The sequence below is a fragment of the Tachysurus vachellii genome, chromosome 15, assembly GCF_030014155.1.
Source record: "Tachysurus vachellii isolate PV-2020 chromosome 15, HZAU_Pvac_v1, whole genome shotgun sequence".
Lineage (NCBI taxonomy): Eukaryota > Metazoa > Chordata > Actinopteri > Siluriformes > Bagridae > Tachysurus > Tachysurus vachellii.
In genome coordinates this window covers 3,762,253-3,777,263 of record NC_083474.1, presented here as the reverse complement: position 1 = coordinate 3,777,263, position 15,011 = coordinate 3,762,253, and the positions used below count along the sequence as shown (strand labels likewise).

General features: G+C 38.8%; 2 protein-coding genes across 7 annotated transcripts in view; both read right to left on the bottom strand.

Annotated features, from left to right (window-relative positions):
* Positions 1–15,011, bottom strand: part of LOC132857816 (eukaryotic translation initiation factor 4 gamma 1-like) — a 796,411-nt gene that overhangs the window by 19,701 nt on the left and 761,699 nt on the right. For 5 of the 6 annotated variants that reach the window (XM_060887881.1, XM_060887885.1, XM_060887883.1 and 2 more), the window contains exons 1-2: positions 4,757–4,863; positions 1,362–1,476 (exon numbers count right to left, since the gene is read on the bottom strand). In XM_060887881.1, coding sequence (XP_060743864.1) covers positions 1,362–1,427 — 66 coding nt within the window. In that variant the 5' untranslated portion in view covers positions 1,428–1,476; positions 4,757–4,863. Of the gene's footprint in view, positions 1–1,361; positions 1,477–4,756; positions 4,864–15,011 lie in introns of those variants that run through there. The other variant, XM_060887882.1, reaches the window with a different exon arrangement.
* psmd2 (proteasome 26S subunit ubiquitin receptor, non-ATPase 2) lies at positions 6,257–14,540 on the bottom strand. Its single transcript, XM_060888174.1, has 21 exons — positions 14,337–14,540; positions 13,512–13,568; positions 12,442–12,606; positions 12,018–12,139; positions 11,712–11,936; positions 11,460–11,618; positions 11,178–11,322; positions 11,028–11,088; positions 10,682–10,828; positions 10,121–10,227; positions 9,906–10,033; positions 9,689–9,776; positions 9,446–9,608; positions 9,036–9,137; positions 8,778–8,923; positions 8,576–8,659; positions 8,084–8,252; positions 7,816–7,910; positions 7,488–7,614; positions 7,266–7,384; positions 6,257–6,703 (listed from the first exon to the last, which is right to left on the bottom strand). The coding sequence occupies exons 1-21, from the start codon at positions 14,439–14,441 to the stop codon at positions 6,521–6,523; spliced, it is 2,697 nt and encodes an 898-aa protein (XP_060744157.1). The 5' UTR covers positions 14,442–14,540; the 3' UTR covers positions 6,257–6,520.

Genomic DNA, 15,011 nt, shown 5'->3' with positions numbered 1-15,011 from the left:
TAACAAAAACCCACCAATTCACTATCTCAAAAAATTACAATACTTCATAAGACCGATAAAATAAACAATTTTAGTGAATTGTTGGCCTTCTGGAAAGTATGTTCATTTACTGTACATGTACTCAATACTTGGTTGGGGCTCCTTTTGTTTTAATTACTGCCTCAATTCAGTGTGGCATGGAGGTGATCAGTCTGTGGCACTGCTGAGGTGGTTTGGAAGCCCAGGTTTCTTTGACTGCGGGCTTCAGCTCATCTGCATTTTTTGGTCTCTTGTTTCTCATTTTCCTCTTGACAATAAACCATAGATTCTTTATGGGGTTCAGTTTACTGGCCAGTCAAACACACCAACACCATGGTCATTTAACCAACTTTTGGTGCTTTTGGTAATGTGGGAAGGTGCCAAATCCTGCTAGAAAATGAAATCAGCATCTTTAAAAAGCTGCTCAGCAGAAGTGCTCTAAACATTCTTGGTAAACGGGTGCTGTGACTTTGGTTTTCAAAAAACACAGTGGACCAACACCAGGAGATGACATTGCACCCCAAATCATGACAGACTGTGGAACCTGGACTTCAAGCAACTTGGGCTATGAGCTTCTCCACCCTTCCTCCAGACTCTATGATCTTGGTTTCCAAATGAAATACAAAACTTGCTCTCATCTGAAAAGAGGACTTTGGACCACTGGGCAACAGTCCAGTTCTTCTCCTTAGCCCAGCTAAGACTCCTCTGACGTTGTCTGTGGTTCAGGAGTGGCTTAACAAGAGGAATACGACAACTGTCAAATTCCTTAACACATCTGTGTGTGGTGGCTCTTGATGTCTTGAACCCAGCCTCAGTCCATTCTTTGTGAAGTTCACCCAAATTCTTGATTTTGCTTGACAAGCCTCTCAAAGCTGCAGTTCTCTCGGTCTGTTGTGCATCTTTTTCTTCCACACTTTTTCCTTCCACTCAACTTTCTGTTAACATGCTTGGATACAGCACTCTGTGAACAGCATCTTTGGCAATGAATGTCTGTGGCTTACCCTCTTTGTGAAGGGTGTCAATGGTTGTCTTCTGGACAACCGTCAGATCACAGTCTTCCTCTGATTGTGTAGCCTAGTGAACCAAATTGAGAGACCATTTTGATGGCTCAGGAAACCTTTGCAGGTGTTTTGAGTTGATTAGATGATTGGCATGTCACCATATTCTAATGTTTTGAGATAGTGAATTGGTGGGTTTTGTTAAATGTGAGCCAAAATCATCACAATTAAAAGTACTTCAGTCCATGAACTTTTCTACAACATTCTTATTGAGATGCACCTGTATATTAGATTAATTCTATCATAAGACATCAACACAGGTAACCTTACTGGTATCCTCTTTACCTGGGGCAGGTTAGGGGAGGGTGCAGGGAGTGGGGAGGAGGACGGGGGTCCTGGTACTTTATTCATTTCATCTGGATTCACGTCCAGGTCAAGCTCAGTCACCTACTGAAAAATTCTTCAGAAAGAGAAAAAAAAGAAATGAAACACAAATATATTAAACAAAACAGTTTATATCTGAGACATCTGGCCACTCATTTTATTTCCCTTTAGGACAATAAAGCTAGCTAATCACCTAGGGAAAACAATGCCTTAAGATTGTGTGATCGTTAACGCAATTCAGCGTGATGACAACTCAGTTTTATGAGATCAGATTCAGTAATTATCTGAGTACATCAGCAGCCACCGGAGCATTACGTAATGTCAAAATATACTTTGGAAAAACACACACACACACGTGACTCAAATCACATGTGGGGCTGCTTGGGAAATGGTAGAAGAACACTTTGTGCACTGATGAGACCTTTGGATCCATAGAGGAGACACCGACATGAGCGTTCACGTGTCACTTGACAGTAATCTGTTCTAATGAACGCTAACAAACTCTGTTTCTGTAATGCAATCACCATCAAAAAAGGTAAAATGTGAGGTTTTGATGTGCAGGCAAAGACCATGAGTTATTTTGCTCTACCTTTTATTTTTTATTACCCAAAGTGTTTATTTACGCACAAAACAAAAATCATGATAAATTGATAATCAGGGGAAAAAAAAAATCATGATTTTATTTTGTTTTAAATCAAACACATTACAAATGACTATTACTGTTTTTTGGTTTTTATTAATCACGTGACTCAGAATTTCATAAACCTCCCTATCAAGCAGGCGGAAGCTTATAATGGATCATCTTTTTTGATATGCATTATTTATGCTTGCTTTTAATCGTCTCTTTCTGTGGAGAAAACGTATTTAGAAAAAAATCAAAAAGAGGGTCTGTCAGACGCAGAAGTCAGCCGTTTTTTTTTATCCATTCTTCTTCACAACTCATGCTTTTCCTGTTTAATTTGTTGTTTTTAATTTTCTGCCCCCAGGGACCACAATCATGAGAGAAATGATTTTAATATGAGTTTATAAGAGAACAGAAAAAAAAACAGAAGACAGAATTTAGCAGCGTATTATTAAATAGCCAAAAGTAATGAAAGGAAGTAAGAAACAGACTCAGAGAGAACCACAGAAGAATGAAATAGAAGGAAGACATGAGATGGCCACGTGACCAGGCTCACGCTCAGCTAAACCACGCGCAGGTTGAAAGCCGGCAGAGTCGATCTGTTCTAGTAAGGGAACCGAATCTTTTGAAAAGAATCAATCATATCTGATTCAACGTTGTACTGTGGTGGGATTATTGTGTACAAATTCATTTCTGCCATTTTGTAAATGAATAATCTAGATTTGTTTTAAACGAACCACACTTTGAACAGATGGATTGTTCATGGTAAATAAAAAATGCAATTTTTTTAACATTTAATATGTATAGATCAGTGAAGTCCAACTTTGAATTTTAAGAGCCATAAAAGATAAAAATTCCCATTTCAAACTGTACATGTACAGACTACACAAAGTGGAAGCATAATAAAGGTCAGACATACAAAATACATTTTTTGCAAACTTGTTCTTTTACTGATTATTCGATTTGCATGTCTTAGAAATTAAACAAATTATATAATATATACATTCACACCATGTGAAATAAAGCATCTTTAGAACGTGAAATGTTATTTGCTTTAAAACAAATAACATATTGTTGTACGGTTAATTATTATACCAATATACAAAAAGCCACAAACATGTTGATACAATTTGTGAACTTGTGAACCGATTTACTCGACTCCTAAAAAGAACCGATTCAACAAACGATTCACCGCTAGTCGCAAGGCTACAGAATAACCAAACAACAAATCTGTGTTCGTAAAATATTACGTGTCATTGTGTGCCAGTAACTACACAATGTTATTCCTTAACCGGTACCACGGTATATTAGAACAGCCTCGTTTTAACCGCTAATGTGTCAGAAAATATTTATTAGCGAGAAAGCCTGGAATTATGGCCTTGAATTCGGGGTTAACGTTAAACTTGTCGACGTGTCATCCTGAGAAAAGCCAAAAAAAGTGCAGTAGAGTAACATAAAACTGAAATATCATGGAGAGACAACTTCATTCTGCAGCAACGTCACTGAAAACAAGCCATAAATAAAGCAAAATAGACGAGCTAAGGGCTAACTCTAATAACTAAGTTAGCTAGATAGCTATTAATAGGGGTGGAATAGCTTCGTCAGTTAGCTTTAGGTTTTATGTAAATAAAACACATTTAGACTTAAATGTTAAAGGTGACAGCTGTAGAGGCGGTAAAACCGAGTTAAACAGAACCAAAACTGATTTGGTTTGAAACTTGATATAAAAATGTTGCTTATTTTGGACGCGTTTGAAACTTAAGAGTTTATGCTAATCGACACTGGATTAGCCACAAAGCTACTAGTGTATAAAGCATTATTTATGAGAATGATGTCCATGACAACCGAGAAAAAACCAACAAAACATATAGTCGTGTTTTGCTTATATTGTATACACAAGTACAGTGATGTAGTTAATGCAGGTATTAAACAAAGAGATAAATAAAGTGACCGTATGTTAGAAATATGACCATGTGGAACTGAATTAAAAGCCTTTAATAATAAAAAAGTTGTTTGGTTAATGTTTGTTTAGTCGGTCCTTCTTGTTTTTCCTCTAATACTAATATTCCTTCATGGGTTATTGGGTTATTATCTAGTTAGAATTTCAAGCCAAACAGATCTGCACGAATCTAAAGTATTTAAAAATAAAAGAAAAAAAAAAAAGTACAAAAAATTGTCAATCATAATAATCATCATAATAATAATGATCCGTCGTACTGATTACTCAACTATTATTAGATGATTCATTCTCTATATACGTCAAAAAGCCCCAATGAGGCCAATAAACCGAATTTATTTTCATTATTTACGGTAAAACAGTTTAAAAGTGGTGATTATAGACTTTTAAGGAGTAATAAATTAACTTTAGCCTTTAACTTTGTGTAGAATTTGTGTAGAATTATATCCTTTTATTTTATAGTCAATATGTTTATGTCCTGAGAAAATACACACACACACACACACACACACACACACACACACACACACACACACACACACACACACACACACACACACACACACACACACACAGCGCGTGCTCATAATAATAATAATTATTCATTTCTAGTAAATAAGTTTCTCTACAAATGAGACGCAAAACACAAATAATATACAACCTCAACTTAAAATGATTACATTCAGAATTACAAATAATAATAATAATAATAATAATAATAATAATAAAAGGTAAAAACACAAATAATAACAACATTGTAGAGAGGGCAGGCTTTACCTTTCTCCTTCAGTCCGTAGACCGGACAGACTGATTCCTCCTTCCGGAAGCCGGTACATACAACATCCGGTTTAATCAGACTAGGAATTCCGTGTCACATGACAAAGAAGCAGGCACGTTGGCACTGTGCAACTAACTGATGCATTAACCAATAATATATATATATATATATATATACATATATATATATATATATATATATACATATATATATATATATATATATATACGTATATATATATATATATATATATATATATATATATATATATATATATATATATATATATATATATATATATATAGTGTATTGTATATGTGTGTGTTTATTTATTTTTTGTTTATTTATTATTTGTTATGTTCATTTATTATTAGTTTATTTATGTTTATTTATTTATTTATTACAGGTCATTAAAAACATTTATTTATAAAAAAAAAATTTAATTCAATGACTGTCTTTTTCCCCCCTGTGAAGCATAAATCAATAAAAACAATTATTTTTTTTAATTAATTTAAAAGCGATAGCAAATCTATTTAGTACAGATCTCTTAGACTTTTTTAGTGTTGTAAGTTTAATGAAGTAAAACAGATATAAAGAAAGACAAATTTTGCCCAAAAGTATAGAATAAGTTAACAGAACAAATATTCCAGTGTTTTTTTTTGTTTAGTTATTTTTTGAACTGCTTTTAAGCAAATAAATACATAAATAAATAAAACAATTAATAATAATAATAATAATAATAATAATAATAATAATAATAATAATAATAATAAACAATCAATCAAACAAATAAATAATAAAAAAAAAAATTATAATACATCCTGGCTTGTCATTACCACTCAGTAACATTTGCTTATCTTCGAGTTGACATTTTATCAGTTAGGATACGATCCAGCAGACAGATCGTTTATTTATGCATTTATTGGAGTTGTTTGGAATGTAGCAGTAGTAACAAAACAGCCCAAACTGTGAAAATAACATTAACATTAGCTAATTAAATGTGATATTTTGGGGATGAGTATTTTATTGCCATTTTGCAACATAAGGTACTAAAAATTCAACCGATTGCATAGTTTTTAATCTTATGACTGAAATGACGACCACTAGACAGCAGATACATCAGAGTCTAAACATCCCTCTTTTAATAAGTTTTGTTATGCACAGTGACATTAAAAACCATCCACTGTGCCTGCTGTCAGAGCTGTTTCTCAAACAGGCCTCATCATAAAATCTGGAAAACTGATGCATCTTGCACATATGATTGAAGGCTGCAGGATTGGCTTTTAATAAATAAAAAAAAAAGTCAGCATTACTCAATAAAAGACAAGAATAAGGTGATTTGAGAGTTTAATCAGTTTGTTTAATCAGTTCTCGGGTGCCATGTAAGCACTGCTGCGTGTTCTAACTTCTAAGTTTGCTTTTTTTTAGCCATTTTGTTTCTGAACCTGAAATTGTGTGTGTTTATTCAGTATGGTGAAATAAAAATGAAATGTCCACAATTTACTGACCACATTTTTTCATTTATTTTTCACATCATAACATTCAGTAAAACATAACAAAACCAACAAAATGGGGCAAAATAATTAACCAGAGCTGAATAAACATGTTTGTTATGATATATTTAAAAAAAAACTAACAAACAACAAAGGAAACGATGTTGTGTTGTGATAAAGTCACCCATCGTGGATCAGAACATGATGCAGTCAAGGTCCCGAGTACGAGTGTGAAAGTAACGCTGTTTATGTCTGTGTGTGTGTGTGTGTCTAGGCATCGAAATTGGGGTTTTTACGCAGGATGACGAAGCCCTCGAGGATGGGCGTAACCGGGATATACTCTTCTGTAGCCAGCTCGGCTCTCTCTCCGTGCGCCAGCAGCACTGGCGTGGTGTGTGTCTGAAAACCAGTGATGGCTTTGGGTTTGCCTGCCTGTCCCACCACATCAACAGCCTGGAGATTAAACAAACAAACAAAAAACACAGATGTGAACTGATATTCAGACATTACACAGATCAGATCCTGAGAAATTGGTACACACTGGAATTTTTATGACTTAATGCTAATCCTGCGTTCACACCAACAACTGACAGGTTAACGCTTATTGACATAAGTGAAAGGAAAGTTTATATATAGTTCAGCGACGCAGAGCTGTAAATACAGCCTTGGCACAGATCTGAATCAAGATTTTCTAAATATTATTCTAATCAAGTCTGCGTCAGGTCCAAGCCACTGTAAGAATTCCTCAGATCAATCCTATGTAGTCTGCATTTCTATTAAGTTATTAAGTTGTACTAAAATAAATAAGAACTGAAGTTTCCTCTCATTTAAGACACGTTTACAAGCAGCAGAGATAACTGGTTCCTCTGGAGAGTTTATGATGCTAATATGAAGTCGAGCGTGTCACCGAACTGAAAACAAGACACAAATTTGGTACAAAGTACAAGTGGCTTGTCACCTGCTAGTGTGAAACTAGGGTATAATTATAGCAACTTTGTGACACACAAACACGCACCTGTCCCACACGGACGGATACAGGTAGAGGCCGAAGCTCCTCATCGAATGTGACGAGCATACGAGGCTGCATCGCTGCTACAAGGCCGTACAGGACATAGTGAGACTTTCCCAAAATAACTGCAGAATAAAGGGCAAAAATATAAAAGCATAAACAGTTGTAGAAGTTTAATCAGTGTTCGATTCAGCATATTTATACAGATCAACTGAGCTGCACTCTTACTGTTTTTCACATCCAGGAAGGACACTAGGACCGTGAGGAGTCCGGCCACCGCCACCTGACTCATGAGCTGCCTATCGCTGTGATACGGACACAACGTCAGCGTCCCTTTACCCAGATGTGTCAATCCCTGCATTTGTACACACACACACACGTCAGTAAAACTATACTGCAACAATACAGAGACACTTTGCTGTTCCGGTGTTTTGTTTCGTTTAGTAAAGAGAATAAAGAAAGCCTGCTGAGGTGATGAAGGGTGTAAAAGGAAGAAACTACTCAGTGAGGTACTGTTAGGAGAACTAATCGCTGCAGTAACGTCATCGGATTTTACCTGAGCGAGTCGGACCATGAACAGGTTGTTGGGGTCCTTGGCGTGGTACTGAGCCAGCTGACGAAGCATGGCTGCTAGACGAGCGTTGTTGGTACCTAAGGTTTAAATAAAGAAATAATAAAACTCAAAGTTTGCGCTGTGTCACATGAACAGGACGTTTAAGAGATGACCTGACATTGTAGAGTTGAAATACTGTATATTTAAACATGTTACAATATAGGCGTCATGCACACACACAAACACACACACACACACACGTTCCACTCACCGCTGCCCACCATGCCCATGGCAAAGATGGAGTTATGCGAGACCTCGGGGTCAGCGTCATGAGAGAACTTGCTGAGCGTGTCCAGGATGTTGAGTCTGGGGTTGGACACGGAGATGAGCGCTAATGCTAATGGGACCGCTCTGCGCAGGGTGGGCTCGCCGTACCGCAGCTAGACAGATGCAGAGGGGAGGGGATATTTAAGTTGGAGCATAAAAACAACATTTAACAAATATGCAGGAAGATTTATATTTGTTTTATTTACATTTACAGCATTTAGCAGACGCCCTTATCCAGAGCGACTTACTTTATTTTAAATCTCATTTTTATACAACTGAGCAATTGAGGGTTAAGGGCCTTGCTCAGGGGCCCAGCAGTGGGAACCTGGTGGACATAGGAATCAAACTCACAACCTTCCGATAGGTAGCCCAACAGCTTAACCACTAGGCTATCTTGATGTAAGTCTAACAACGTAATAAGTTTTAAAGGACTAACCAGGTGACCAAATGTGCGGAGTGCCATCTCCGAACCAATTTCCTCTCCCATGGCAATGAGTGCAATACCAAGCACGGCCACACCCTGAATCACAAGCAGCAGAGTGTAAAAAGATTGAACACTTCTCTCAAAATCTTCCTTAATAAATATGACAAGGATTTAAATATCATTCTCTCTCTCTCTCTCTCTCTCTCACACACACCTGGTGTGAGCCCATATCTGCTGTGTTTTCTTTCTTCTCCTTATCTTTTTTGTCCTTCTTGTCCTTGTCGTCCTCTTTGTCCTTGGTATCATAGTGTTCACTACAAATGTGCAACAGCTGCTGAACCTTTAGGACGTTCCCCGAACCTGTGAGTGAGTGCAGAAAGGCAACATGAAGCAAAATGTTTTGGGTCTTCGTGTGACTCAGGCTGTGTACATTGTTGTTCTTTTGGGACGTTTTTGGGGGTCTAAAACATACCTGCATAAGCACAGACGTCCACGAGTGTGTTGGCGAAGCTGCGGAAAGGCTCTGGGACAACCTGTAATGCTGCCAGAGTGGTCTCGATCGCCTCGCCCTTTCCTACACACAAATATACACCATCATATATCTATTTACTGGTTACTTTCTATGTTTATTGTTACACATGCAGCAATAATTGTGTCTGAATTCAGTCCTGTCGGTTCTTGCCAGTGTGGTTCGTTTTAGGAACACTGAACACAAACAGCAAAACAGCCTCCGCTTCCAAGTTAATGTAAACCAAATTCGTGTCGGGACCCAAACAGACCTCATTTTTAGACTTTGAGCTATATAGAGACATTATCCTAAAAATTCAACATCCCCATTCTGTGTACATTTGTTACAGTCCTATGAGTCGCTGTCCTTTTTACCGAGGTGGTTAAGCCCGAGGCCCAGGGGAAGCCAGCGTGCATACGTGTCCTTAAGCTCCTGCTCGCTCTTCTCCATGATGGTCTGGAGGACGGTGGAGGTAACATCACCGTTACACGAGCCCACGGCGATCATACCACAAGCCAGAGCAGTCACACCTGCCACCTAATCACACACACACACACATAAACTATTAATTACAGTCACATGTTATTGTACATTTGGTCTCTATGTGATGATCATACCTCCATGCTGGATTTTGAGTCTCCCATGACGGGCAGAAGCAGCGACAGAACGTCTTCTCTGTTAGATCCTGCATAGGCCAGACCCAGTCTGGGTAAAGACAGAGGGTCAAAGCTTAATCTCTGCAATCAGACCACAGAATCTCGACACAAGCTGAAACCAGGTTTATCCAAAATGGCTATATATTAAACATTAAATCTTGGTGTACGAGGGCGTTACCCAAAGATGGCTCCTATCCTCATGACGTTGCTGTTGTGTAGGACATAGTCAGAGAGGAGGGCAAGAGCAGGGTCACACTCGTTACGAACTCCAGAGTTGACAATACCACATGCCAGTAAAGCCCCGGACTACAGAGAATCCAACATAAAACACTGAGGTTTTTTTTCTAAGAAGGACATGATTATTTGCTGAAAGATCTAAGCCTGTGTGTGTACCTTAATGTAGTCCTCTGAGGAGTAGAGATACTTGTCAATCTGAGTGAGACCACCGTCCACATCCCACAGCAGGATCATACCCAGAGATGCAGCAGCACTCAGCATTCCTGCACACACACACACACACATTAGTCTGGCCAACCCCATAACAACAACCAATCAAACAAACAATTAAACAAACTTCCGCACAAACATCAACATCAGCACCTGCTATTCCACCTGCTTTCACGCAGTCTACACTAAGAAAAATTATATACGTGTGTGTATATATATATAAATAAATAAAATCATGATAATTAAAAGAAAAAAAAAAGAATATTCTGATCTAGATTGGTTTCCATAATGTGGATAATACATTGTCTTGTGGTCCAGCTGTATGCAGGAGAATGTCTGTCTATGTGACATCATTTCAGCACACTGACCCTCATCTAATGTAAACCATCAGCCAGGTATCTGTAGTGTGAGGTGGGGACGTGGCACTGGAGGTGCTTACTGTCTCCAACTAAACAGGGAGAACAAATAGGTCAAAACCTATCAAGCAGTTGTGTGTGTCTCTCTCACCGTGGTCTTTGTTCTTGTACAGCCACTTGTTGCCGTCCTCAGTGAGCAGTTTGTCCTGTCCGAATGCTGCGTTAACAAAGCCGTTTACGAACGAGGAGGCGAGGTTCATGCGGGCGGAGTCCACCTGAGAGCCGCTGCCACAGAATCCTGAGAGAGTGAGAGAGCAAAATATACACACAAATCAGTCTTTATCTGCATTAAAGGGCGTTTTCATTTTAATAAATTGAGCAGTGAATTCTGAAGTGGCAAAGAAAACATGTAGCCTAAAGAATTTCAAGTTCTTTCACAGATTTGAGTGAAGAGGCAAGAAAGAAAGAAAGAAAGAAAGAAAGAAAGAAAGTCTTACTGTTGTTCTCCAGGTGAGTTTTGTAAATGTCATCTGGCACTTTGGGCTCCATGATGTCCAGCTGTGTAAAAATGACAAGAGGAAAAAAAATTTAAAATTTGTTGCACAAAATAATGGTGGAAAAAAGATGGTTGCAGAAAATAAACACACCTCACGTGCGAGGGCGAGGAAGTTGCTGTTGAGCTGCACGTTGGACATGATCTCTGTCAGGTCCTCGTAGTCCTCCACATCCTCGTTCAGCTCCAGGAACATGCCGTGTCGACCCAGCATGAACGCCATCTCCTTCTGAACCACACTACACACAAGGTGCCAAAAGTTTAAACCAATTTAAAACCTTTAGATTAAACACGAGATTAAGTTAAGCCTAAACATCCCAACTTTTTGGGATCCATCAAGATTAAAAGGCAAGATTGTGTGGGTGTACGTGCTTACATGTCTTTGCAGGAGGTGAAGATGTTCTCCACCAGCTCAACATCATTGAGCATCAGCGCCAGCCTGAGGGCTTCTGGGTAACGGTTGAACTTGCGGAAAATGTTTAGCGCACACTTGAGCAGGGCCGAGTTCTCCGGCTCGGGAACGTAGCTCACACAGCTGGTGGGATTGAAAATGTGGGTTTATGCTACAGAAGAATGACAGAGATTATGTGTGTGTGCGCATTTGTGTAGGAAAGACAGAGACACTCACCTGGTGAGGTAAAGGCAGACCTTGGCATAGGCGTTATCGTCGATATATGTTTCGAGCATGTCAAGCCTCTCGATCTCCATCAGCAGGTCGCAGGCCTCGTGCTCAGCGTTGTGCGCCATGTTGTAAGGAACAATCTCCTTCACCAGCTTCAACAAAGTCTCCTGCTGCACCTTGTCTCCTTCCTCCAGCTCCTGCCACTCTTTAGCTACCTCACCTGCCAGGTGCCTACACACACAAACACACTTATCATATCTGAAGAGTTTACTTGTTTTATTTCTATAGCAGCCTGTATGTGAGGTTCAGTACCTGACGTATTCGTGGCCCCAGGATGCGAGTTCCTCCTGTGAGCCGAGCAGGCGGTACTTCAGGCACTCTCTCTCGCCGCTCATCGTCATGGCCAACACAGACACCACGTCAGCACAGAAGCGCTGAGAGCACACACAGACGGCTTAACTGATTCATGTTCTATAACAGCAACTGGATGTTAATGCGCTCGTTCTAACATCTATCATTGTTTCTATAGTAACAGCTCATTCACAGAGACGGATGGCATGGAAACATTAAGGTATAATCGGTGCTGTTCTGTAAAGGAGAAGTTTATTGAATTGTATCTTCAGTGCCTAAAGTATTGAGACGTAAGTGCCTAAAGTATTGACATGCTGGGGTGCTCATACACACACAAACACACACACAAACACACACACAAACACACACACAAACACAAACACACCTTGTTCTCTCCAGGTGTCATAGCCTCGTAGATCTCTTTGAGTTTGCTGTAGTGTGGCCGCAGGAACTTGAGCGGTTTGGGCACTGAGGTCATGGACGTGGTGGAGGAACGGATCTGGCGACGCAGCTCCTCAAGCGCAGGGTGGTGGAGAGACACATCCTCCTCCTGAGACACAGAGCAAGGAGAAGAACAAGCATGAGAAAAAGACGATCTCACACACACAATTGCTCGTGTGAAGGTTTCAGTGCGAAATATGTTTTAAAAAAACATTAAATGCTGGTTAATTATTGTCTAGTATAACTCCCCTGTCAGCTTAAAAAAAAAATCTGAATCGTGCTACAACAAATCAGTTAAAAATGCTTCATGGTTATTTGTGTCAGCACCATGAACACATGAAGCCAAAGTAGAAAACTGAGGCTTCATGTGTTCATGGTGCTGCCTGTTATCATTAACAGTTCTTGTTATGGTTGATAACTTTCTTTCTTTTTTTTTTCTTTTTAAATCAAGTCATTTCAGTTTGCTAATCAGACCAGAACGAGGAAATAAAATGAAAAATCTATTAATATTTGTGAAAACTCTCTCCTTTCTGACCTAAAGTCTTTCGCCCTGTATCTATTCTCTGGTCAGATGAGCTTTCTTCAGCTAAATAACTTATTTTAATGTGTCTGACAGTTGAGTTTTTACCAAAGCTGAGCCAGAGCTAGTTTAGAAAACTGGACAACGGGATTCACTCTGTGTGAATCGGCTCTGCTACAGAACATTTTCCAAACAACCAGCTGTTTTGGAAATGGTTCAAATCCACCAGTCGACCACGAGCTCTAACGATTCTATGGGATCGTGACTCCATAACGAATCTTAAAGATTCAGGACGATTGGCCCGAGACCAAAGATGAATAAGAAGAATAAACATCAAACTTCTTTAACGATTAAAGTTGCATATATAAATGTTTAGAAACACAAACATTTTTAACCCAAACTCAACAATAATAAAGTCAGTTTTTCATTTCGTTGATGTTGTAAATGTGATTAACAGTAAAATATAATATGTAGATGATAACTAATAAACTTACACTCAATCTCTCCACCATCAGTTCCAACTCCTCCTGCAGCTGCTTGTCCTCCTCTGACTGAACAAATGTCAATAATTAACACACAACACAGTGATGAACGCCTGAATTGTTCTTGATTAATACATCAACAATGCGAATTAGAGCTAAAAAGTGAAAAAAAAAACACTGTCGTGTCATTAATTCAGTACTTATTCCTACAAAAACTAAGCAGAACGGTGTTCATTTATGGTGTTAATGCCGGCTAATAAGTGGCTTCTGTCTTGAAACCTCAACTCTAAGACTAGCGCTTCATGCTAGCTGCATGGGCTTGCGACAAAACCCGCCTCCCGCTGTCTGATTGGCTGATTTACTGAAAGATGTCAATCAATACCCGCACCCAGCCAATAGCAGTAACGATAACGAGGTTCGGCGTAATACGGGTGTGGAAAAAAACAACAACGCTAGTCAGCTAGATAGTCATGCTAATAAACTGGTTGTCATTTAACTTTGAACAATCTACGATTCACAGACGGCTTTTTGATACAGATAACAAAATAACTCTAATTATTTAGTGGAGTTTCATCATGTGGACGTAAAATAAACAAAGGACCGCTAGCTTGTTTAGCATAAAACTTACATCGTAAATAATTCACTGTTCCACAAAATCACTACTTGTAAAGTATAAATGTTAGCTGCTCTACAGCATGCGCCGTTCCACTGTGTAGAAAATAAAGAGGTAATTAGTATCTGGCCGGAGAATTAATGCTAATGCTAACCGCTAATGATAACGCTAACTCTAATGCTAATGCTAACGCAGTGACTAAGGTAAAAAGTGTTCAAGCTCACCAGCTCCTGCTCCTCTTTCTTTTCTTTATCCTTTCCCGCGGGTTGTTTATTCTTCTCGTCCGTTTTTTCTGGTTGGGTTTTATCTTTATTCTTTGACTCCTCCATTATTGCAAAAAAAAATTACAGAAGATTTATCCGACAATCCCAAATAAACTAGCGCAGCCGGGTGTTACGACTTCGACTTCTTCTACCACAGCTGTGCCGGTAAATATCTCAGAATGAACTATCTCTCCCTCTAACGGCCACACCGAGGAATTACAAGCAACCGGTGTGTTTCGACTTCGACGTGTTCTATAACACAGATGTGTGTAAATATTGCAGAATGATGAACTATTACTCCCTCTAACGGCCACACTGAGTAATTACAAACAATCAAATCAAACAGATGTGCCGGTAATTTTTTATATAATTGAGGAGCAAGTTGTATATTAAAAAGGCATTTCAGTGACCTACATCATAAATAAGATAGCATTCAGGACATTGATATTTAAGCACAACTGTACTGTTCTTTACAAAAATAAGTCCATATTCTTTCAAAATTGGTTTGACTGTTTTTTTTTTCACAAAGAATTTCTTGATCATTTTCAGTTTCCTTTCAAATTCCTAAAGAATCAGATGCTTTCACCTTACTGAAAAGTACTCATCCATTACTACCTGCCGCCCATAGCCTGACTG